We start from the raw sequence: 24,949 nt of genomic DNA on the forward strand, positions 1-24,949 counted from the left end.
CTTGCGTAGGCCGTCTGCTGGAAGCTAGTTATTTTAGTCGATAAAGTTTTAAATATGGATATTTTTCTTACACGAACGCATCGCTTCACTTCAGAAGACCTTTATTACCCAGAGCCACTTCGAGCACTTTTATCATGGTTGGATGCCTTTGATGGACTTCCAGAAAAATATACCCATTGACTCCCATTATTTGCTTGGAAGAGCCAGGACATTTTTTAATATAACTCTGATTGTATTCCTATGAAAGAAGAATGTCATATATACCTAGGATGGCTTCAGGGTGAGTAAATCATGGGCTAATTTTTATTTTTGGCTGAACTATCCATTTAAGTGCTACTGGCACAGCAGTCTATCATGGGATATTGCTTTTAAAATGAACATTTACACTACCAGTCAAAAGTTTGATGCTTATTTCAGGATTCTTTGATTAATAGAAAGTTCTAAATAACATTTATCTGTAATAGAAAGCTTTATAACATTAAACACTACTGTTCAAAAGTCTGGGGTCAGTAAGAATTTTAATCAAATTTTTGGGGGGAAAGAAATAAAAGAAATTGTACACAACTGTTTTCAACATTGATAATAATGAATGTTTTTTTAGCATCAAATCTGCATATTAGAATGATATCTGAAGGATCATGTGACTGGAGTAATGATGCTGAAAATTCAGCTTTGATCACAGGAATAAATATTTTATAATTATAATAATATTTTAAAATATATTAAAATAGAAAACAGTTATTTTAAATTGTCATTATTTGTAACAATATCACTGTTTATTTAATTTAATTTTCTATCAAATAAATGCAGTCTTGTTGAGCAGAAGATACTTTTTAAAAATCTTACCAATCCAAAACTTTTGAATGGTAGTGTATATATTAATAAAATTTGATTAGTTTAGTGAACAATAAATTACCAGTGGAAATTTGGCCAGTTTTGCATATATTTTTCTCAGCCTTCTTTTGCAAGTATTTCTGTTGGCATAGTATCAAACATTTTGTGTGTCGCCAGGCAACACACAAACTGAAAGCTGGTCTGAGACAGAGCCTGTGTATAGGGAGAAGTGACAGCTATTTTCTCTCCATGCTTTTTGGGCTCCACTCAACTTTTTTTGCACCCTGCTTGCTTCATAGGCACTGAGAATCTTTGTTTTGAGCCTTTCTGGACTGAGAGAAAATGCTGACTCTCTAATTTTCAAAAAACAGGCTCCTTACTCTGTTCAGAACTGCTCACATACTTAGGTCTGAAACACTGCAAATGCAGACAAGTACAGATTTAAGAGTTGTAATTATTAAAATCTGTTTCCTGAAATACTGTCTTTTTACTTTCAAAGGTTGACGATGAATCGCATTCCAGACAATGATGTTGGTTTGATTTCATCTGCTGGTAAAGGAAAGATTCTGAATAAAATGATGTAATTCTTAAATTACATATGCATTACATTACAAAGACACATTCAGCATTATACACATTAAAAACCAGTTATGGCAAGCTGTTTTGACTTTTATTCATGCCCAGGATATCAGCAACTCACTTTCTACTAGTTAAAATGCTAATTCTTGATATCAGAAATGATAACGTTGGGATCACGTTCAAACAGAAGTTATTCTTTATTGAGCGCGGCTGCAATTCGTCCAACATAATCTGACTAAGGGAACTTTACATGGTATCTTATAGGCAATTCAGTGGGCTGTCCTTAAAGGTGCTGAACTTACACACAGCCTTTAGGGATGACTACTGAATCTAATCATCTAAAGACAATAGAGGCAATTACCCCCAACTGAGATAATGGTACCCCCCAAATTGTATAAACAACACATGGTCACGAGAACTAAGACTTTGTAACATTCACGCATAGTTCATCTCTTAGTAGGAAGATTAAAGACTAACAAAACCCCTTCAAAGGAAACTGTTAAATCTAATCAGTAAATGGATGCCCTCATGTTCACCTTGAATGCCCAATATAGTTCACCTTAATTTTTTTATGTGATGTTATGTAAGGAAGTAGGATCAGCAGATCTAAAACATATTCTTAAATTTGTAATCCTACAAATGTCTATTCTTGATATCAACAATTTAATTGCTACTAGTAAAAATTTTAATTTTTGATATCTGAAAATGTATTTCTGATATCAATATAATTTCAGATATCTAAAATGGCTTTCTTACTGGTAACAATCACATTCATGATATCAGAAATTAACATTGTCACTAGTGAAAATGGAATTATTGATCTCAAAAATGAACATTGTTACTAGTAGCAATTCAATTGTTGATATCAAGAATAGACATTTCAACTAGTGACAATTGAATTCTTGATATCAAAAATAAATGTTTTTACTAGTAATAATTGTATTTCTGATATGTGAAACTGGAATTTCAACTAGTAAGAAATCAATTCTTGATATCAACAATTGATTTTGAATGGCAGCCTATGGTGACATTTCACTTGTGAAAATACAATTACAGATATCAAGAATTATAGTTTTTACTAGTTGAAATTCAGTTATGGATATCAAGAATTAGCATTGTTACTAGTGGAAATGTAATTTCTGATATCAAAAATAGCCATTTTTATAGTAGAAATGTAATTCCTGATATCAATAACTATCATTTTAACTAGTGAAAATTGAATTGTTGATATCAAGGATTCATATCCTGGAAATGAATAAAAGTTAAAACGGCTTGCCATATTCAATCACATTCATGATATCTGAAATTAACATTTTCACTAGTGAAAATCTAATAATTGATAATAAAAAATGAACATTGTTACTAGTAGCAATTAAATTTTTGATTGCACTAGTACATTCTTGATATCAAAAATAAAGGTTTTTGCTAGTAAGAATTGTATTTCTGATATGTGAAATTAGAATTTCAACTAGTAAGAAATCATTTCTTGATATCAACAATTGAATTTGAATGGCAGCCTATGGTGACATTTCACTAGTGAAAACACAATTACAGATATTAAGAATGATAGTTTTAACTAGTGAAAATGTAATTGTTGATATCAAGAATTAGCATTGTTACTTGTGGAAATGTAATTTCTGATATCAAAAATGGCCATTGTTAATTCCTGTTATCATGAATTAGCATATTAACTAGTGAAAATTGAATTGTTGATATCAAGAATTCATATCCTGGGAATGAATAAAAGTTAAAACGGCTTGCCATAGTTATCTTTAACTCAGTATATTTCACGACTTTTATGTAATATCTAATTCTTCAATTACTAATTGCACTACTGCACTTACTACCTTTACTTTATTTTCTAGTATAAAGGAGCTTGAAAACCGTGCAAGTGTTTTCTGCCCAGAGATCACTCTGTCAGTCAGAGATGATGACATCACGTAAGAAACTCTTTTATATCTTTTATATCACTTGTCACATACAAAAGTGCAGTCTCATCCTAACACTTGATTTTTATATTAAACATGTACTAAAATTATGTCTGGCTTTATCTCTGGCTGCTTTAGGTTGTCTTTTAGCACATCAGAGATCATAGAAAAATCATTAAAGACGGAATTAACTCTAACCCGTCCAAGCTCAGTGGTTTCCACCATCAACTGGGTGAAATCACAGAACGAGTCAGCATTGTACATGTTTAATCTTTCGTGAGTGGAAGGTTCATTCTCTCTATTTTCAGATATAATCTATATAATGGAATTGTCTTTTAAGCTGCTGTCATTTGCCATCATGCCAAGCTTTTTAGAAGGCAGTTAAGTTTTTACCAAAAAGTTTTAGTTTTTACAACTTGAGTTTATGGTAATTACAGAAAATCAGTTAATGTATTTATTTTTTTATTCTTAAAAATTAAATCATGTAGATGAGATCCAGCATGTTACAAATAAAAATAAATCTGGATTTTTTTTTTAGTGGTCTTGAGGAAAAGGGACTTCGTCTGTTGACGTTCCTGCAATCAGTGTTTGATTTAAAGAAAGTCTGTCTGCAGGCTTCAGATCTGACTACATTTGGCCCTATAATCCTGTCCCTCATTCAGGCCTGTCCCAGCCTGATTGAACTCAGGTAACATTTGTAGCATTTACAGTATAGGCTTTATTCAGTTTTCTAATGAAAATTTGACTTTTCCATTTGCTAATATTATTATAATAACCTTAGGTTTTCCCTAACCATTGAACATAGTAAACCAGTAGCTCTTACATTTTCATAATGAATGTAGTTCATTTTTTAAAATCTTTTTCAGTATAAATTTTAGATATCCATTCATGGTCCAAATCATATCCCTGAAGGAGTCACTGAAGCAGATGGGTTGGACTCTGACCGTGTAAGGGTTATTTATTAGATATTTAGTATTTTATTTCAGTTCATTGTGGAGATTATTTCTATAGACAAACAGTAATCAACAGGCAATTTTATTGCTTTAATGATATTTAATATTTTTGTAGTATGTTCATAATCTGTGTTAAATGTTATTCTCATTAGCTGGGGGGAATCAGTATTGATTCAACTAGACGGGGAGAGATTCACAGAGGAGGAGCTGAAGGTGAATAGAGAAAAGAGTGAGAGCAGAAGTAAGCAAAAGTATTTACTGTTTGTCTTTTAGTATATAATCCCAGAACCATTGTTCCTTTTGCAACTCATTCTACTGAAAAAATATAAAATTATCCCGAAAACTGACATCACAATAATGTCATGGAGAGAAAAAAAATGTTAGAATCCTAGATAAATCTCTATTATTTACTCTGATTTATTCATTTTTAACTCACCAAAGTCAGTTTTTACTCTTAATTGGTGCTTTGGTGTGTGACAATTTTGGACACTGTTGTCTGTTTGTTTGAAAACTTTAGGTGCCAGTAAGATCATATCAATGCAATGTCTAGTTTAGAGTTAAACATTTTTAAACGCAGGATTGTGTTTGTCTGATAGTAGGAGGGAGTTCAGATTCTGTGACTTTTTCATCATTAAGAGCTGAATCATCATCAGCACAATCAGTGAGTAGCAGCTATGTCTTACTTTGACAGTACATTAATTTATTTTTTATTTTTTTTGACATATAATTTTACCAAAACCTTTGGTAACCTTTGCCTTGCCAACACTGGTATTTTATTTCCGGAAATGCAAGTCTACTTCTAAAGTGAATAATATTTATTATAAACAATTATATTTCCGTGTGATCAATTATTGTGAATTTGGAGATGGTTTGGAAGCTATAAAACAAGAACATTCTACTAATAACATTAAAACAGTATTCAAATGCATTTAATGCCTATGGACCCACAATGCTTCAGTGTTTTCTTGACAATATTTTGTTATCACATACATAACCCTTCAATGTCTGATAAATTCTTAAAAATTCCAGTATTCAGAATGTTTGCAGAAATGTAACATTTAATCCTTTAAATAATAATAATTTGGAGGATAACATTTCTTTACTTCAGTCCTCAGAAGATGCAGAAGTGTTCACACCTGAACTACTTCAGGGAGATGATGACAAACACAAGAAAATATACAGGTATTGAACTTTTTTTTAAAATTTTGACAAGATAATCTTACATTTCTAAACGTAAAATTAGGGATGGCTCCAATCTTTTTCATGTCCAATACAGATTTCATGTCTTTTGTCTTACTATTTACTCTACTTTCTATGAAGTCTTGTGTGTGTTTCATCGAGGGAACGATCCCCCTGTGAGAGGAGGATTTGTGTTGCTGCTAGATCCATTCAAAGGTTCAGTTCTTCTGTCACAAATGGTTAAAGCAAGGATGGAAAAAGAGCAGGATCTAGAAGCAGCAGTTATTTTATTAAATACAAACTAAAAGTAACAAATCACTCAAAATACGCAAAAATAGCAAAACACAAATGGACGAGATCTGAACAAAGACTAACAGAAGGCAAGCTCAATATATACTAACCTAAACCAATCAAAGAAAGAGAAACAGGTGTGGCAACTTATTTAAACAAAGGCAAGTTTATTTATATAGCACATTTCATACACAATGGTTATTCAAAGTGCTGTACATAGAAGGAAACAAATACATAGGAATAAAAATGGAATCCATAAGAAATAAAAATAACAATAAAAGCCCTATCTTGGATGGAAGAGAGTTTACAGCTGCTTGTTTTACTTTGATATTTTCCCATGTTGATTGAACTGTGCCTGTGATGTTTTCTCTGCGCCTAAATAATCTATTGGATGTCTCCAATGCTGTTGTCATGGTCACCTGCTAGTCACCACCTCCTCACTACATTTCCCATCATCCTCCTTGGCCCTCACCTGCATGCACTTTCCAATCACAGAGATCGCTGTCACCTGCACCTGCACATCATCTCCTCATCACTGGCAGCATATAAGCTCTCACCTCACACAGTCACATTATCTGCTCTCGTTTTGAGTAGGATTCACTTACACGTTTACACTTACCTTCGACAAGTGAGTGTTACGTGCATGGTTCGAATTACGTGGGAGCCAGTGGGAGCTGAGCTCCCATAGAGAGAGGATGAGCTCCCATGAAAGCAGTAAAATCATACACCTGTGGGGGTCTCTAAAAATCATCAGCACCATTATTTTAAATTACAAATAAAGCACTTTTTCCTTCAGACTACTGTAGCATGACTTAAAAGATAGGGCAAGATGCCAAACACATGGATCTCACGGGATCTCGGATCCAGGGGCGTGTCTAGAGGGGGGGCACGGGGTGGCACCGGCCCCCCCTGGAATATGATTGGCCCCCCCTGGTGCCCCCCCAACATCATTGGGCTAGATTTACTGTCAACATGACAATGCCCAACGCCATTGGATCAGAGCGCTGTCAATCACTGCTTGATTTGCGATTCGCAAAGCAGAATCTCTGGTCCGCGTTTTTCAAACAGGAGTCAGGAGAGAGACACCTCGACATGTCACTGTTTATGGTATGCACACTCAATTACAGTATATTATATTTTTAATTTCGTTGACGAAAAATGTTCGCCATTATTTTCGTCAACGACATTTTTCACAGACGAACACGAGACGATAACTATATCAAAAACAGTTTTAAATGACGACAACTATGACGAAAATGTATTGACATTTTCGTCAACGAATAAAAAATAGACTAAAATGTTAGGGAGGGACGATTGGGGAAGAGATCCAGTCAGAACTGATTTGCGTTTGTGGTAGATGCGCACATTTGAATTGTAACGTGCTCGTCGTGCTGATCTACCCAGCGGCACACGAGTTGGAATGCGCTTGATGCTGCATGTCTCACAAATCGTTCAAAAATGTAAACGTCTGGGAGAAAGAGAAGGGCAGACATATGGACAGATCTGAATAAGAGTGACGACGCGAAAGAGAGCTTTATTCGGTATGTTTTTCTGTGCGAACACACACACACGCGACCCGAAGAGTGCAGCCCTGCATAACGTTAGACAGCTAAGCGCGCTGCGCGCAAAGGACTGAATTGAGCTCTCTTTCGCGTCTGAATGGACAAATACACACAACATGTCCGTTTTTGAGAGTATTCACGTAAACACAGTCGGCTATGTCTTTACAGAACGTACAGTTGTGAGAATATCGGATGTGCATTAGCAGCGCAATTGGATCTGCACACTCGGTCTTAAAGTGACAGTGCGTAATAAACCTAATGCCTTCTGTACACTTAATATTGTTCAAACAACAAAATAAAAAGAGAAAAGCATTCACTGCTCTTTAATAATAGCTTTAATAAAGATTAATTATATTTAATTCATACAAATATATATATCTGCTTGAAAGAATAAACAATGATGTATGTAAGACTGCATAATCATTAATTGAAAAAAAAAAGACTGTTCTACTGGAGAAGTTTTTCCAGTTGAATTTTTTGATTTCCCATGGGCCCCCCCTCACTGGTTCTTGGTCCCCCCTGTGCCCCCCCATTTATAAAATCCTGGAATCGCCCCTGCTCGGATCGTCATCCAGGCCCGGCGCCACGAGGGGGCAAAAGGGGGCATTGCCCCCTCAGATCTGATTTGTGCCCCCTCAGTTTCATTTTTGTATTCATGGTTACAAATGAAATGTTTAACCTTTTGAGCGGTACAGTCCCATATATGGGATTTTTAGTTCTGTGCCCCTGAGAGTACGGTCCCACATATGGGATTAGATTGTTCAGTGACGACATAACTGCCAGATTCAAACTGTGCTTTCGCGCGTTGGTTGGCGCTGAGCCAGAGTCGGACGCGTTCAGCGCTGTCATATATCACAACTAAGCAGTGTTTTCAACCTGACAATGTTTATTTTAGGTTTCAGATATTTAAATACACATAAGCACGAGTAAAACAATACATTTGGAGTTTGTAAAATACACACTGATGTCTGTGGAAGCAGCAACAATCTATTCAAATATAATTTGCCGACGTGTGTTATTCATATCAGCCAAACACAGTGGAAGTAACTATAAAGTTTACTCTATTCTTCTCAGTTCACCGGCCACTTTCTTGCATGTATTTCGGGAGAAACTGATGACTCACAGGATTCTCTGAACTGCGGCGCAAAGAAACATTGTGGCGCCCATCTCACGTTATAGATCAAGATTATTTGGTTTTTAAATGACCAAACACACTCACATACACATTTTTGAGAATCGGGTATATGAGATAGTTGATGACATGGTAAGCACGTTTGTGAATATTTTGAATAAAAAAGGGAAAAGTAAATAAAAGCGATACATCTGTCAAACAGTTTTATTGTGACTGTGGTGTGTCACGTGACAAATATGACGCGTCGCCATGGAAACATTAAGGGGGAACGTTCTGAAATAACAGTCGCCTTGAAAAAACTCACTATGGGGAGTCAGTTAGAATATTAAAATTAAGCGTGAAAGTGTTAATATATGCATAATAAATGACGCTGGTTTATCTTTTTTACTAAGCAATTTATCAGTGTGTATTGTTCATTGATGGTATAAAGTTAAGCCCCCTTAACAATTTCACATGCCCCCTCAGTCATTTCATCCTGCAGCCGGGCCTGTCGTCATCACACTACATCCTTATGCTTAAATCAAGTGATCAAAGTGCTCGTTGCCGCTGCGATCAGTGGCGCGGATACTGTGTTTGTTTGTGGCTCGCGCAGTCTTCACTCGGACGCGCGCTTCAATCCGTTGTGGAGACTCTCTATTCGTTCCAGTGAAATTACAAAACAAAATGCACACAAACGTGTCTCTGCCTGATATACAACCACTGATAAACATAATCGGATTTGATTAAAAAAAAAAAAAAAAAAACCTATATGAGTATGGATTCGAACCCAGAACCTCTGACACGCTTGGCAAAAGTTTTACCACTGGACCACTTAACACAACTAACAACATATTAGATCTCATTAAACGACAAATTAAACCAAATGTACTATTTAAATTGAATTGTGTTACCAACGCTTTTTTTTTAATTAAATTTGTATTATATTTACAATTTTTAATATTTTTATATAACATTATTAAGATACGCCGCGCCTGCTCATAGGCTACTTTTTTTTTTTTAAAGAGACCCCCACAAAGATGAAATCATAATTCGAACCCTGGTTACGTGCCTCCGTCTTTGATCCTGTTCCTCCTAGTCTTCATCGTCTTCCATGTCTGGTGGAGAGACTCACCACTCTGCCTGTCCCGGTGTGTGCTCCCGCTGCTAACCATCCTGTTATCCACGACCTCCATAACTATCTGCAACGCAATAAGACTGTCAGTATTCCTATTCTCCATTCCTCAAAGACTTTATCAGTGATCCGCAATTCATAGTTCCTCTTACCTTCAATAAACCTGTTTCTCCTCATTACCATCCTTGTTGTGAGTCTCAGTTCCGTAATTGCTGTTTCCCAATTCGCCTATTTATGCTACGCCCTAAAAGTATGTACACTTTTTTTAAAAGAAAAAGTACATACATTTGAGTGTGTAGCAAAAAATCCTCCATTCAATCTAATTTAATTTCCTACCGTTTCGGAGAGAAATGTTGTAGCACGTTGATCTGCCAGTCATCAGATCGTTGCAATTTGAATATAATGATGCATTTAAAAGTTAATGGCTAAACGTATCTTTACAAAAGTTCACAATGCTGCTGTAGATGAAATATAATGTGGACAACATTGAATAAATACATTTTCGTCAGGTTAGATACTGATAATTAATCACTCAAACCCCTTTAACTAAGCCTTTCTACATAACCGCCGCACTCGCACATCCTCCATGTCTGTAGTTTTTAACACTTTTTACTCTTGTTTGTAGTTCAAGAGTAAAAAGTGACTAATCGGGAAAAAAAAAAGACTAATCGAATCCTTGTCCAACTCGCAATGGGTTGTGTGCAATATTAGCCGTTAGAGTGTGCATCGATCTGCACTTCGGATTCTGACCGGAAATAGTAGACCATCTGGGTATCTTTGGAATACTCATTTCAACATACTACGATTTGGGATGTACTAATTCTATTTTCGAATACTATTTAGGACGGATAGTATGCGAATTGGGACGCACCGATCAGATTCTTTAGGACTGACCCTCCAGTCCGCAACCCAAAGATTTGGTCCTCGACCACGATTTTCTTTAACTCACAGACTCTACTACAGACTCAGGTCATCAACATGGTGTTATCTCTCAATTTCTTACCCAATTCTCAGTGCCACAGAGTGGATCTACTATGTCTCGCATACATATTTTTCATAGCTGCTTGTTTTACTTTGTGTAACCAAGGAAACAAATGCAAACAAAGGAAACAGAACAGGAGACATTGAAAAAACAACTTGAAGTCCAACAGAAACACAGACCAAATGTGACATTATGATTTAATAATGTGAATATGTCCTGTCCTCCAGGTTTGTGTGTCCACATGCTGGTCAGTTTCAGTGCAGTCTGACCAACCTTGTGTTTGTTATGGAGGGTGAAGGAGAGGTGCTGTATAAAACTGTCTCATGGGATCCTCGTGTGTTAGTTGGTTTGGGTCAGATGCAGCCTGCAGGACCCTTGTACAACATTGACTGTTTTCATGGTTCAATCTCAAGACTGCACCTTCCACACTGTGAAATATTCTCAGGTATGTTTATTTCTGCATCCTAAATATTATGGATGCATACAGAGCCTGACCTCCCTGGAGCCCTAAGCAAAATTCTGTTAAGGGCCACTCCTACCTGACCCATGTAAAACCATTTGCCATTGCCAGCAGAGGTGGACAAAGTACACAACTTCCTTACTTGAGTGAAAGTACAGATACTACTGGTCAAATATTACTCTGTTACAAGTAAAAGTTGTAAAGACAGATTTTTACTTAAGTAAAAGTACAGAAGTACTTGTTTTTAAAAGTACTTAAGTGTCAAAAGTAAATGTCAATGCATTGTTTTATTATTGTTGCATTGTTGTATGTAACACTTACAGTACCTTATGCCTCTGAATCTATGCCTGCCTACCTACCCTCATATCAATATCAAATTTATTTCTAGAACACCGTTCCAGTATTGGGATTGAATGTGAGATTGAATAAGTGCACTCAATAACGTCCACAATGGTTTCGGACACCCAAATGGCTGTTCCCTTAAAAAGTACCCTATTTAAAGTTTTTTAGCTTTTAGTATGAATATGTTAGCCTTACTGTTATCTATAAGCTAGTGTGCTCCAAAACAATGAAAAAATTCGCATTTAGAAGACCAAACCCAACATTGAAAATGAAAATCAGGTGGATGTCGGGTTCTGACGTCAATCTGATATCAGGTTCTGACGTCAACCCGACTTTCATTTCCAACCAAAATGCAACCCCTGCAACCAAAATCATCCCCTGACTGATGTTACTACTTTCTACTCAAGGACCTTGACAGAGTTGTAGTGGAGTAAAAAGTACGATATTTGTCTTTCAAAAATAGTGAGGTTAAAGTAAAACGTTTCCAGAAAAAATAATACTCAAGTAAAGTACTAGGCTACTAATAGAATATAGCCTATAAATCAATAGTCAATGTCAATACATGCTTTCCATCTTGCTTTATTGCAGAGTTGTAACTAAACTGACTTGGAGACTAATCATTGTCTTGTTTTAAAAGTATGTGTACTGGTCCCCACAGATGTTTCTGCTGGAAAGTTGGAAACATACGAATGCATGTTAACGCGCGACGCGGTTATCTCTTCCGAGCTGCAGTTTATAAACAAACACTGTTGCCCTTTGTAGTTTATCAAACGTTACGTAATAAATAAATGTATTTCACTCTTACTTTTTTTTGTCAGGCACAAAGTCACAGAGAACAGGCCTGGAAGTGGCCGGCATTAGCAAGCAAGACACAAAAAGACCAAAAGATGCACTGCCCAGCTGGGTTAGACAGACAGACAGACTAGAGAGAGATGCACATCAACTTAACTTTACTGTTCTTTGCTGACATCAAACTTGGAGAGGAGAGAACACAAGTCTACCTGATTGCTGTTCCTGAAATTTACTCTCATGGTGTTTTTTTTCCTCTCTTTTCGTGACCAGAAGGATAGTTCCGCTTAATATTCTCTTTTTTTTCCTCTCTTTTCGTGACCAGAAGGATAGTTCCGCTTAATATTCTCATCGATGTTGTAAACTTTGATTGACGCGCTTTGACACGAGGGGGAGGCGGGGTCTTGAGTAATTTGCGGGGCCCAACGCAACTTGCGTATAGTGTGCGTACTGGGCTGATCGGCTCTGGATGCATATAGTGATAATTCTCTGTTTTTTGTTGGTATATAATCATCTTTGTTGGGAAACCATTTTTATATGATATAATATTAAAAACAAATCTATTATTCTTATGTGTTTGACAGAGGAAAACAAGGATGGTTTGGCTGTAGCACATTTAACTGGCGGTAATGTAGCAATAATGCAGCCTCTCCAAGTAACTGAAACTCATGTGATGATTGACATCAGAGATCTCTCCATCTTTGGGGTCATAAAAAGGATATTCTTTCCTCCTTCCCCTGTTGCTGCCCAAGTGCTTGTCTTTCTGCGTCCGATAAGTTTGAGACGAAGAGAAAACATACTGGATGTCCATTTGCTCCCGTGGAATGTCCCACTGTCAGAGGTATCGTTGTTTTTATTTTTTTCCTGATTGAAAGCAAATGTTTATATACTACTCATAAAAACTGTTCTTATGAAAATGGTTCTTGATATTTGGGCAGGTTTGTATTAAAACACTTTGAACAATATCAAATATAGTTTCTCTGAGGGACATTACTCAGATACGTTGCTTTTGAACAGATAGAATATAAATGAGTTCTACACTTTTGCGATTCTGTCAGTATAGCCAACAAAGTGTACATGCAAATTAGAGATTCACTGCAGTGTATTCAACTTCTTTGAGTTTTCTTGACATTGCAGAACTCATGCGCTTATGGTGAAAAGGTTGACAGCTTAAGTGATTATACAAGAAGCATTCTTTGGTCGCTTTCTCAATATAATCATTTCACACGGCTTTATTTTTAATAAATATAATAAAGGCTGCAAATTTTCCGGAGTGACAACTGTTTTTAAAGTAACATGAAATCAAAATGGACACGTTTAATTTTTTTTAAGGAATATATAACATTATTATATTACACAATAATATTACATTATTATAAATAATTTATCGTGCACATAATTTTTTTTTAAACTCATGTACCCTGGTAATTTTAAAGGTGGGATCAGTAGTTTTTGAAATATGCTGTTTTGATGTTAGTCGGTCTGACACCAAGCATTGACAACAACCAACTCTTGTTTGTAATTACTATTGTGTACTGTACGTAACATTTTTGTGCTTCCTTGTCATTCGTTCATCATCTGGGCTTTATTATTCTGTTGCGCTTCTGTAAACAGACATCCACTCTTGGAACGAGTATTGCGTAGCTATATGCTATGGGGAAAACTCCTTTTCTCAGAAATACTGAAGCCTTTTATAAAATAACACAGTGCTACTGCACAGCCATAACAGTGCTGAGGCTTACTCACACGCTATTGGCTGGTCAGTGGGAACTGCGCGAACCAATGGCAGAGCGGTGTAACTGTGCGAACCAATTTTGCCATGGATTCAGGTTTAATCGACTGAGGCGACGAATCGCCAAGTCGTGTATGCCATAGCACGGCTGTATACGCAATACTTGTTCACTTATCTCAGGGAACCGAGGTTACGTTAGTAACCGAGACGTTCCCTTTCGAACGGTCAGTCGTATTGCGTAGCTATACACTATGGGGAACCAATACAATCACGCCGTGCTATGATAAGCCCTTTTGTGCAGCCACTGAAGCTCACAAAGAGCTGCTCCGACTGTCTGTACTGGGCGGAGCGCTCCACATACGTTCTCAGAGCCCGAACTGGGCAGAGTAAGTGTAACTGCTGCTCGTCTTCCGATGCGGAAAGAGCAGAGAGCGTGATTACTTGTGCTTTGAACGGGGTTGAAAGCACTTTGGGCACATAGCCGTGTCTTGGTTTGAGGATGACTTTAGAGTCAGCCGGGCTAAACTCCAGACAGGAAGCGCTGACAGAGAGCGCTTGCAGGTCCCCCACTCGCTTAACTGATGCTAAAGCTAGCAGTAGTACAGTTTTGAGCGAGAGCGGTTTCAATTCAGCCATCAGTAGTGGCTTGAATGGAGGTCCCTTAAGGGCCCGAAGGACCATAGATAGATCCCATGAGGGCACCGTAGGAGGGTCGTGGAGGGTTGAGCCTTCTAGCTCTCCTCAGGAAGACAATCGTGGCCAGCCACCGGCGCATGAAAGACTGCGATGGCTGCCACATAAACCTTGAGCGTGGATGGAGTACGGCCTGCATCCAGCAGCTGCTGGAGAAAAGAAAGTATCAGTGATACTTCACACGAGACTGGGTCCTGGTTCCTGGTTGAGCACCAGTCAGACAACACAGACCACTTCAGAGCGTAGAGGCGTCTCTTAGACGGAGCTCTTGCCTCGCTGATTGTGTTTAGGACACTCGCCGTGAGGTCCGTAAACTCCCGTCGAGGGGCCATACATGGAGGGCCCACAGTTTGGGACTGGGGTGCCAAATCGTCCTGGTCGCCTGGGAAAGGAGGTCTTTCCTCAGGGGTATCGGCCATGGGGCTGCTGTGAGCAGCTGAATCAACTCGGAGAACCATGGTTGGGTCCGCCAGAGAGGGGCCACTAGTAGGACTGAATGTCTGCCCTCCCTGATCCTTTTTATGATCTGAGGGAGGAGCGAGACCGGAGGCCACAGTTGTGGCGTGGCATTTGAATCAATCACCTTTAATCAATTTGAAGCCACTGCTCTTTTAGAAATGAGTTTGTGAAGTGAAAAGGATATGCCGGAGCTCGCCGGATAGCACAGGGGAAGCAACGCGACAGCTGGCTTAGAGATCGCTGGCGCGAGAGTGCGCTGGATCAGACTGGCCGCTGGCTCGCTCGCTGTTCTGCTGCAGGCTCCTCTGGTCACGCCGAAGAAGGCGCAGGCTTCGTAAGTCATCAGTGAAGAATAGCATTCGTCGCTGATGGAGATTTAATCTGAATCCAGGGCAAAAAAATGCTCTGCACTCAGCTCGGCGGGCTTCGCACCGATTGGTTCGCACAGTTATGCCGCTCTGCCATTGGTTCGAGCAGTTCCCACTGACCAGCCTATAGCGTGTGAGTAAGCCTCAGTACTGTTATGGCTGTGCAGTAGCACTGCATTATTTTATAAAAGGCTTCAGTATTTTGGAGAAAAGGAGTTTTCCCCATAGCATATAGCTACGCAATACAACTGACCGTTCGAAAGGGAACTACTGATCCCACATTTAATCAAAATAACTTCCCGTCTCTATTGCAGCAACATCTCTTCTGATGATGTGTTTACTAGAGGGAGGGTGGGAAAACCTGTCACTCACATGAGATAGCATGTCACAGCAATAGCAAACTACAACCATCCAATCAATTCCTGATAGACAAAATTAAGTCCCGCCCTAAATTTTTCACTCTGATATGCACTGATGAGCCAAAACATTATGACCACCTGCCTAAAACAGTGCCGGCCGGCCGAGGCATGGCCTCTACAAGACCCCTGAAGGTGTCCTGTGGCACCAAGATGTCAGCAGCAGATCACTCAAGTCCTGTGGGTTGTGAGGTGGAGCCGCCGTGGATCGAATTTGTTAGTCTAGCACATCCCACAGATGCTCAATTGGATTGAGATTGGGAGAATGTTTAGGTAGGTGGCATGTGTCAAATTTATGTCCACATAATTGGCCAGACCCAGGGTTTTCCAGCAGAACATTGCCCAGAGCATTTCTCTTGCATCCAACACAATGATTACGAGAACTGATTGTTTGCTTGCCAACTAATCTACCCAGACCTTAATATGTGGCCTTGTGAGGAGATGATCAATGATATTCGCTTCACCTGTGATTGGTCATAATGTTTTGGCTCATCAGTGAATGTCACAATAGGAAAGAAAAAGACTATTTCATACGTTTCATACCAACTTTAAATGTGAGAGTAAATCCAGATATTTATTGTTCACTAGTCATTAGTCAATAGCTATTTTTCCATCCAAAGTTGCGAATTAAACTTGTATGCAAAATTGGAATATCGCATAAAACATTTGTGAATAAATCAGTTTCCATCCCCATTTCTATTCAAGAGAACAAAATACTTCCTGGGAAATTGGCACAAAATATCTATAATAAAGATGGAAGTTGTTGCAATCAGGGAACCCACTGTGGCTCTTTTTCCGTACATCATAAATTACTTGTGTCTCGTACACAGATAAAACTAAATAAATATTGCGTTCAGATGCGGATGTTTGGAAACGCAATCGTGTGAGAGATTCTGCAAGGTTAATATACGCAACCATTTTTGATTGTCAAACCAATTTACCAATTTAACCAACTGGTTATTCTAGTTATGCTGTTTCACAGGATCTGTTGAGGCAGTTTTTTTGCGCAACAAGTGATTTTATTTGCTAAATGTGTTTCCATCTTGTCGGATAAAAAAAATTGTCCATCTCAATTAAGCACATACTTTTTTTTATGGGCATTTTTAGAATGTATGCGCATCTTGGCGTTTCCATCCTGTTTTATGCAATATTCCAAAATTCGCATAAAAATAGTGAGATGGAAACATAGCTACTGACAGATGTGTTAAGCAAATTATACACAGAAAGCGGAATATACAGATTAAAACGCGAGCCTGAACACTTACAGTTCTCTTTTAAGAAATATTTAATCTTCACAATCTTTGGTAATTCCTGCAAAGACTTTTATCTTAGACTGACTTATTGTAACAGCATGAAGTTTAAACTTAGTTTAAAAAAACAGTTTGGTGAATTGGCTCCATTTGCATCCACGGAAGTCTGGGCTAAAGCCCCGAATATCCACTGACCCTAAAACAGCACATGGTTATTGCTATGCCATTAACACTGGCTTTCACAGCTTCTTCCTCCCTTAAGGTCAAGGACCAGCATGGAGAGAATACACACATTAAAACCAGTTCAAAGTGTTCTCTTACTTCGGGAATAGAATACAGTCTGTGTTGTCAACCAGAGGAATCTACAGTGCAGCCAGAGGTAACATCATATTTAAACATTATTCTTTATGGAGACCCTTTATGCTTTTTTTTTTAACCTTTCCTTTAGTGTGTAATATAGCTGTTTGGGCATGTAATCAGTCTGTAAAGGAACAAAGCACAGAGCCCAAAGAGAGTAACTTCACATTACCACATTAGCTAAGCATTCCTATAGCTTACATTAACTTACAGTGGGGTAAAAATAAAATAATTATTAGATCCCCTGCCGATTTTGTAAGTTTGCCCACTTACAAAAAAAGAAGGGTCTATAATTTTTATGGTAGGTTTATTTTAATGGATAGAGACAGAATATCAACCAAAAAATCTAGAAAAAACACAGTATATAAAGGTTATAAATTTATTTGGATTTCAGTAAGTGAAATAAGTATTTGATCCCCAAGCAAAACATGCCTTAGTACTTGGTGGAGAAACCTTTGTTGGCAAGCACAGAGGTAAGACGTTTCTTGTAGTTGGTCACCAGGTTTGTACACATCTCAGGAGGGATTTTGGTCCACTTCTCTTTACAGATACTCAAAATCCTTAAGATTTCTTGGCTGTCACTTGGCAACTTAAAGTTTCAGCTTCCTCCTAGGGCTGGGCGATATGACCAAAAAAAATCATATATCTGACTTTGATTAAATGGCGATATACAATCTATATCTCGGTACTTTCTACGTTTTTCTATTTGGATAAAGAAAATCTGTATTTATTTTTAAAAAAAATATTTCACATCCTGCCCAATGATATCCTTACAAACAATGTTGATATTGAAGTATATGGAAACAAATAGCCTATAGTGAATGTAATGTAGGCTATGCAATATATTATTTGCAAAAAGGTGGTTAAAATCACATTGCATTACAATCTAAAAACAAAAATAATGCTTTTTTTAAATTGACTAAAGGCTAAACTAAAAATTAAAATAACAACAAAAGCACAAACTAATTATATTAGCCTGCATTTGATTGTCCCATTATTATGGTCACTTTCATAAAAATATACATACTTGTAGGTTTAAAATTCCACATATGGCACATTTATTTTCTCCAACAACAAATATTTTAGCAATATGTATATTTTAGTCAGAATTATTGCACTACTATTCTATTCTGCTCCGTCTGTTTGGCGCGCATGCAACACAATAAGGTTCTGAAAGTACTGTAATTGTTTGTGTGATCACTTTGCTTTAAGAAGGTTGTGACAGAACCAAATCATCCCTGCTGCATAGTTGCTTTTTCCAGTTGCCAAATATGTTAATGTAGTGATTACTTCCATTTCTGGCGCTATGGCATTTCTGCGCTGTGTCGGAGATGTTAGGTGTTTCTAATAAGATCGGTCACAAACATGATTCCTGCACGATCTTATGTTTAGCATCTCATTAACTCACTGTCATGCATTGTGTGCAACACATTTCTTTTTCCTCTTCACGTTTCGTCCATTTTCTCCGCTACTAAAGAAACTCTAAAGCCTCTTAAAAGTCCTCGTCCGTACTCCTAACAATTTTGTACCTTAAGACCTCCTTTAAGGGTTAAGATGCCTTCTGAATTACTTTTCTTTACTAGGATCTTTTCTTTAATTTTAAGAGGAAACACCCACATTTCTAAGAATATTCTTAGAAGTTTGTCACTAGGAGCAACTCTTTGCATTAAGATTTTTCATGAATACGGGCCCAGGTCTTTAACTGAAGAGGATGAAGTTACAGTACATCCTTCTAAATGCAAATTGTATTCTAAGAGATGGAGCAACAGCTCATCTCGGTTACGGTAAGGGGCATTACATTTCTAACACACGCTCTAAGCGGGAGATCAATCACAACAGACTCGAGCTGACTGATTAATCAGAGCAGACTGGGATTTTCAGAAGGTGGGTTTTAAAGAAACCAAAACTAAAACAGAACGTTCAGACAATGTGAAAACAGGTGCTACAACAAAATATAAGATAGATTCTTGATAGATTTTTAATTTTGTTTGTTTTAGTTTATTCGGTCTCTTGCCTTCATTTTGCTGTTCTTTTTTCCAGACTGAGATGTTTGAGTGTAATTTTGGTCCAAACTATCATCCTACATTTGAAGTGTTTGTGAATGTCAACACTGAGGAGGTCAAGCTGAGTCTTTTGGATAAAACAAATGGAAAGGAAGTGTGGGTTCCACGACGAATCCTTCTCACCGGTAATGAATGACAGATGTTGCTAATAACTATCATGCCAGAATTTATCATGATGTGTGTGAACACTCGTAATGAACTGAAAATCAAATGAGATTGAATCTTTAAAATAGACTTACCAGCTGATCAATATATTTTATAAAAATTTAACCCATATCACATAATTATATATAGGATCCACATCATTCCTAAAAACTAAAAGAATTAGTGCCATATAAAGGCAAAAGACCTATAGTGTTCAGTAATGTTATATTAATTAAAGCAATAATATCTTTCCTCTAACATTAAGGAAATTGGAGTTGTCTCTGGTTTCCCTTTTGATGCAGTTTCTAGTTTTTATGATTTTTCCATTTTATTAGGAACATCAGGTCAAGATGTAGAACCCCCAATTCACAGAAGGCTTACTGCAGCATTTTGGAGATATGTCACATTAATCAAACTTATAGGCCTATAAAGACCTAATTTTTCATAAGTAGAAAAAACTAATGGCCAGTTCCTATAGGGGACATCCCATACAGTATGCACGCCTCATATCAAACCATTTTACTGCAGCATTTTGGAGATGAGGCGTGCATACTGTATGGGACGTCCCCTATAAGAACTCACCATTCGTTTTTTTCTACTTATAAGAAATTAGGTCTTTATAGGCCTTTCAGTTTGATTAATGTGACATATCTCCAAAATGCTGCAGTAAAATGGTTTCAAATGAGGTGTGCATACTGTATGGGACATTGAATTCCACAAACTTTTAATATTGAAAAACCAAAAGAGGTTTAGAATGTGTTTACTTAATTTTACTGCTTTTTGCAAAAAAAAATTATGCTGTAAACCTCTACATAAAAAATTCTTGAGATGTGACCTATAAAGAAAAAAAGAACATTAGTCAAAGTAATACACAACTTGCAAAGACAATGTGAGTGTAAATTAAAAGGATAACAGAGTAAAGTACAAAATGCACTTTTTGTATGAATGGAGTGTAGTGTAGTGGAGTGTTTTTGAAGCTGCTGCCAGCGATCTGGACGAGCTCACAGAGACTGTAACATCATACATCAGTTTCTGTGAGGATTTATGCATCCCTACCAGGACTTACTTATCATTCAACAATGATAAACCATGGTTCACACCAAAACTCAGACAGCTTCGTCAGGTCAAAGAAGATGCCTACAGGAGTGGGGATAGGATCTTGTTTAATCAGGCCAGGAACACATTGACAAAGGAGATTGAAGTGGCTAAGAAGAGCTATGCCAAAAAGCTGGAAAACCAGTTTTCCTCCAACGACCCTGCATCAGTGTGGAAAGGCCTGAAAGACATTACCAACTACAAGACATCATCCCCCAGCACCGACAGCAACAAGCATCTTGCGAACGAGCTGAATGTCTTTTACTGTAGATTTGAGACCCCCGATCAGACACCCCACACCCGCCCTGACCATCTCTCTACACAGCCATCAACACCTCCAGCCATCCCCCTCCCCTCCCCTCCCCCCCTGCACTTCAGATCAGTGAGGATAATGTGCGTCAGATCTTCAGGAAACAGAAGAGAAGGAAAGCACCAGGCCCAGACGGTGTTTCACCAGCCTGTCTGAAAACCTGCGCTGACCAGCTGGCCTCTATCTTCTCACTGATCTTCAACAGATCACTGGAGCAGTGCAAAGTCCCTTTCTGCTTTAAACGCTCCACCATCATCCCAATCCCGAAGAAACCAAAGATCACAGGACTCAATGACTACAGACCTGTTGCCTTAACATCTGTGGCCATGAAGTCATTCGAAAGACTGGTGTTAGCATATCTGAAGGACATCACTGGACCCTTGCTGGACCCCCTGCAGTTTGCCTACAGAGCAAACCGGTCTGTGGATGATGCGGTCAGTATAGGACTGCATTACACCCTGCAACATCTGGACAAACCAGGGACCTATGCAAGGATTCTGTTCGTGGACTTTAGTTCTGCCTTCAACACCATTGTCCCATCACTGCTCCAGACCAAACTGACCCAGCTCTCTGTCCCTAGCTCCGTCTGTCAATGGATCACCAGCTTTCTGACAGACAGACAACAGCTAGTCAGAATGGGCAAAATCACGTCCGACAGCCGCATCATCAGCACCGGTGCTCCACAGGGATGTGTTCTCTCACCACTGCTCTTCTCCCTGTACACAAATGACTGCACCTCTAAAGACCCCTCTGTCAAGCTCCTGAAGTTTGCGGACGACACTACTGTTATCGGACTCATCCGGAACGGTGACGAGTCTGCGTACAGACAGGAGGTGGAGCAGCTGGCTCTTTGGTGCAGTTATAACAACCTGGAGCTGAACACGCTCAAAACAGTGGAGATGATCGTGGACTTCAGGAGAAACCCCCCTGCACTCCCTTCACTCACCATCATGGACAGCACTGTGACTGCAGTAGAGTCATTCAGGTTCCTGGGCACCACCATCTCTCAGGATCTGAAGTGGGACACTCACATAGACTCTATTGTGAAGAAAGGCCAACAGAGACTGTACTTCCTGCGTCAGCTGAGGAAATTCAACCTGCCACAGGAGCTGCTCGTACAGTTCTACTCAGCTGTCATCCAGTCCATCCTCTGCACTTCCATCACCGTCTGGTTCGGCTCTGCTACCAAAACCGACCTCCGTAGACTACAGCGGATAGTTCGGACTGCTGAGCGAATCACTGGCACTACCCTTCCCACACTCAAAGAACTGTACTCATCCAGAGTGAGTAAAAGGGCTCGCAAAATCACTCTGGACCCGTCACACCCAGCACACTTTCTGTTTGAACTGTTACCGTCTGGTCGACGCTACAGAGCACCGAGCACAAAAACAACCAGACACAGGAAAAGTTTCTTTCCCCAGGCCATCTACCTCATGAACACTTAAATGTTCCCCTACTGTGGAACAAACATGTGCAATACTTCCCTCCGACATTTCATTATAGCACCTTATAACTTTACTTTATATATATTTATAATTTATAATCTTTTATTTTAATTTTTTTATTTATACCTATGTTACTTGTCACTTGTCTTGTCACTTTATATTGTATGTGTACTGGAAGCTACTGTCACCAAGACAAATTCCTTGTATGCGCAAGCATACTTGGCAATAAAGCTCTTTCTGATTCTGATTCTGATTCTGAAAAACTCTGTGATCGTCTCTCATAGATAGATAGAAAGAAAGAAAAATTAGAAAGAAAGAAAGAAAAATTAGAAAGGAAGAAAAATTAGATGAAAAATAAAGATATTAGATAGATAGATAGATACATAGATAGATCTGGGCAACTCATAAGCGCTCTGAAAGCGCGTTCTCTTGCTGTTCCTGAAATTATCGTAATCAGTAATAGGCGCACACACAATTTTTTTTTGCCGGCTGGCTTGACCGTGTATTTTCAAACCGCGGCTGGCTTGACCGAAGTCCGTTTACGGTGCATGTTCTCTAGACTCCATCGCAATCGAAACAAAGGCGCTAACATGCAAACACCCGCAAATTAATGTGTGGGCCTATGTAAAATACGGGACAAATTGCGTCCCGTGACGCATCATTTCACCTTTAAATAAGGGACGATTCTGTATTTTATGGGACGGGTGGCAACCCTGTACTGAGGCAAGCCATTCTTTGTGATTTCTTTGGTGAGCAAATAATCATCAAAATTAGCGTGGTCCTTATTTTTGGACTTTTGAAATTGTCTGCTCTCACCCACCCAGTCATCTCCCCTTCATGAGAAATAAAAACCAAATTTCACTGAGATTGGACTACGTTTGGGGTGTGCTCAACAAAATTTTAATTCCGTCTTAATAACCATAACAGCACGTAATTAATAATTATACAAGACCCTAAGTAAATGGTGAATTAGGTTAAAAACTAGAACACAGAACCAGTGTTGTTAATCTTAAAATGTTACATTACAATGCTGCTGATAAGAACTGATCTTTGAAAAATTGCAATCTGATCTAGTTTGTGATGACTGTCTGACATATTCTCCGTGGTAGTTGCGTTGCTGTCTATGGAGGGACAGAAATCGTCTCTGGTTACTCAACGTAACTGTAGTTCCCTGAGAGGAGGGAACAAGACATTACGTATGGGGAAATCCATTTTCCTCAAAATGCTGAAGCCTGATTTGAATAACTCTTTTGCTTGCAAATAGCCAATGGCGCCCGTGCCCTCGCCTGATTGGCTGACAGCCTCCAATATAGGTGACGTCGGGCACCAAAAACCTCAGAATCTTTCGACTGAACGAGAGCTATTGAGGCTGAAAAGGCTTTTCACACGGCAGTTTACGTAATGTCTCGTTCCCTCCTCTCAGGGAACTACGGTTACGTTGAGATACCAGAGACGTTCCCTTATCGAGTCGGTCCCTCAACATTATGTATGAGGAACGTATAAAACCCCCGCCATGTGGAAAATTGGCCGGCCTAGCTCGCATCGAGCCCCTGTAGAGCACAAGTGCTAATCACCAAGCCCTCAGACTATAGTGCACTAGCCCTCAGGTCAGGTACCAGACCTGGTTGAAACACCCAGATGTACTCTGGCACAGAGCCAACTCGGCCCCGACACCATCAGTATCTCCACATACCCCAGTTAAGCAACACTGAACTGGTGTGATATGGGGGGAAATGCAGCAAACATGTTGGTGCTTGAGAATACTGCCGGCTTATGAACGCGGGCATAATAAAGGGGGCCACATTATAGTCAATGTGATTATTATCAACCACAGCTATTACTGTAGTAACTCGCGCTGCCTATACAACCTGGTTGAAACCATGGTTAGAAACACACGCCGGTCGGGGCATGTCCTCAGGCGACTTAGTCGCCCAATTGCTGCTCAGCTCTCTCCTCCTGCACTGACAGAACGTGTGGTGTGAACGAGGGAATGTCCAAGTTATAAAATCTCGCGAACGTGTTGTGAGATGACCAGCCCGCTGTGAGACAAATGTCCTGAATAGACATGCCCTTTGCCCAAGCCCATGATGATGCCAAACTCCTCGTGGAGTGGGCGCACACCCCCATTGGGCAATCAGTTCCTCGGGAAGCATAAGCTAGTCGCACAGCTTCCACGCACGTGCACGGGGCACAAAGCGCACTTCTGTGACACTGCACTTCTAGTTCAGCGGGGCAAAACGCTTGAATTGTAATCACCTGAGCTCTGAACGGAGTTGAGAGCACCTTCGGTGTGTAGCCGTGTTTGGGTATGAGTCTGCCCCTGCAATCGTCCGGTCCAAACTGCATACACGGACTGTTCACTGACAGGGCATGCAAGTCTCCCACTCGTTTCCCGCAGGCTAGCGCGATCACTAGCGCCGTCTTAACTGAGAGCACTTTAAGGTCGCTAGATTCGGCTGGTTCGAAAGGTGGGTC

The 24,949-nt window shown here is 39.1% G+C and overlaps 1 protein-coding gene across 1 annotated transcript in view; it reads left to right on the forward strand.

Moving 5' to 3' along the window:
- Positions 1-24,949, forward strand: part of LOC307160940 (NACHT, LRR and PYD domains-containing protein 1 homolog) — a 63,341-nt gene that overhangs the window by 34,677 nt on the left and 3,715 nt on the right. The window contains exons 6-17 of the mRNA XM_079875304.1: positions 1,334-1,414; positions 3,279-3,353; positions 3,480-3,617; positions 3,880-4,029; positions 4,208-4,288; positions 4,447-4,535; positions 4,891-4,955; positions 5,403-5,476; positions 10,779-10,996; positions 12,727-12,983; positions 17,323-17,439; positions 19,458-19,605. Of these exons, the coding sequence (XP_079731430.1) occupies positions 1,334-1,414; positions 3,279-3,353; positions 3,480-3,617; positions 3,880-4,029; positions 4,208-4,288; positions 4,447-4,535; positions 4,891-4,955; positions 5,403-5,476; positions 10,779-10,996; positions 12,727-12,983; positions 17,323-17,439; positions 19,458-19,605 (1,493 nt within the window). The remainder of the gene's footprint in view (positions 1-1,333; positions 1,415-3,278; positions 3,354-3,479; positions 3,618-3,879; positions 4,030-4,207; positions 4,289-4,446; positions 4,536-4,890; positions 4,956-5,402; positions 5,477-10,778; positions 10,997-12,726; positions 12,984-17,322; positions 17,440-19,457; positions 19,606-24,949) is intronic.

This window comes from Squalius cephalus (genome assembly GCF_949319135.1).
Source record: "Squalius cephalus genome assembly, chromosome: 7".
Classification (NCBI taxonomy): domain Eukaryota; kingdom Metazoa; phylum Chordata; class Actinopteri; order Cypriniformes; family Leuciscidae; genus Squalius; species Squalius cephalus.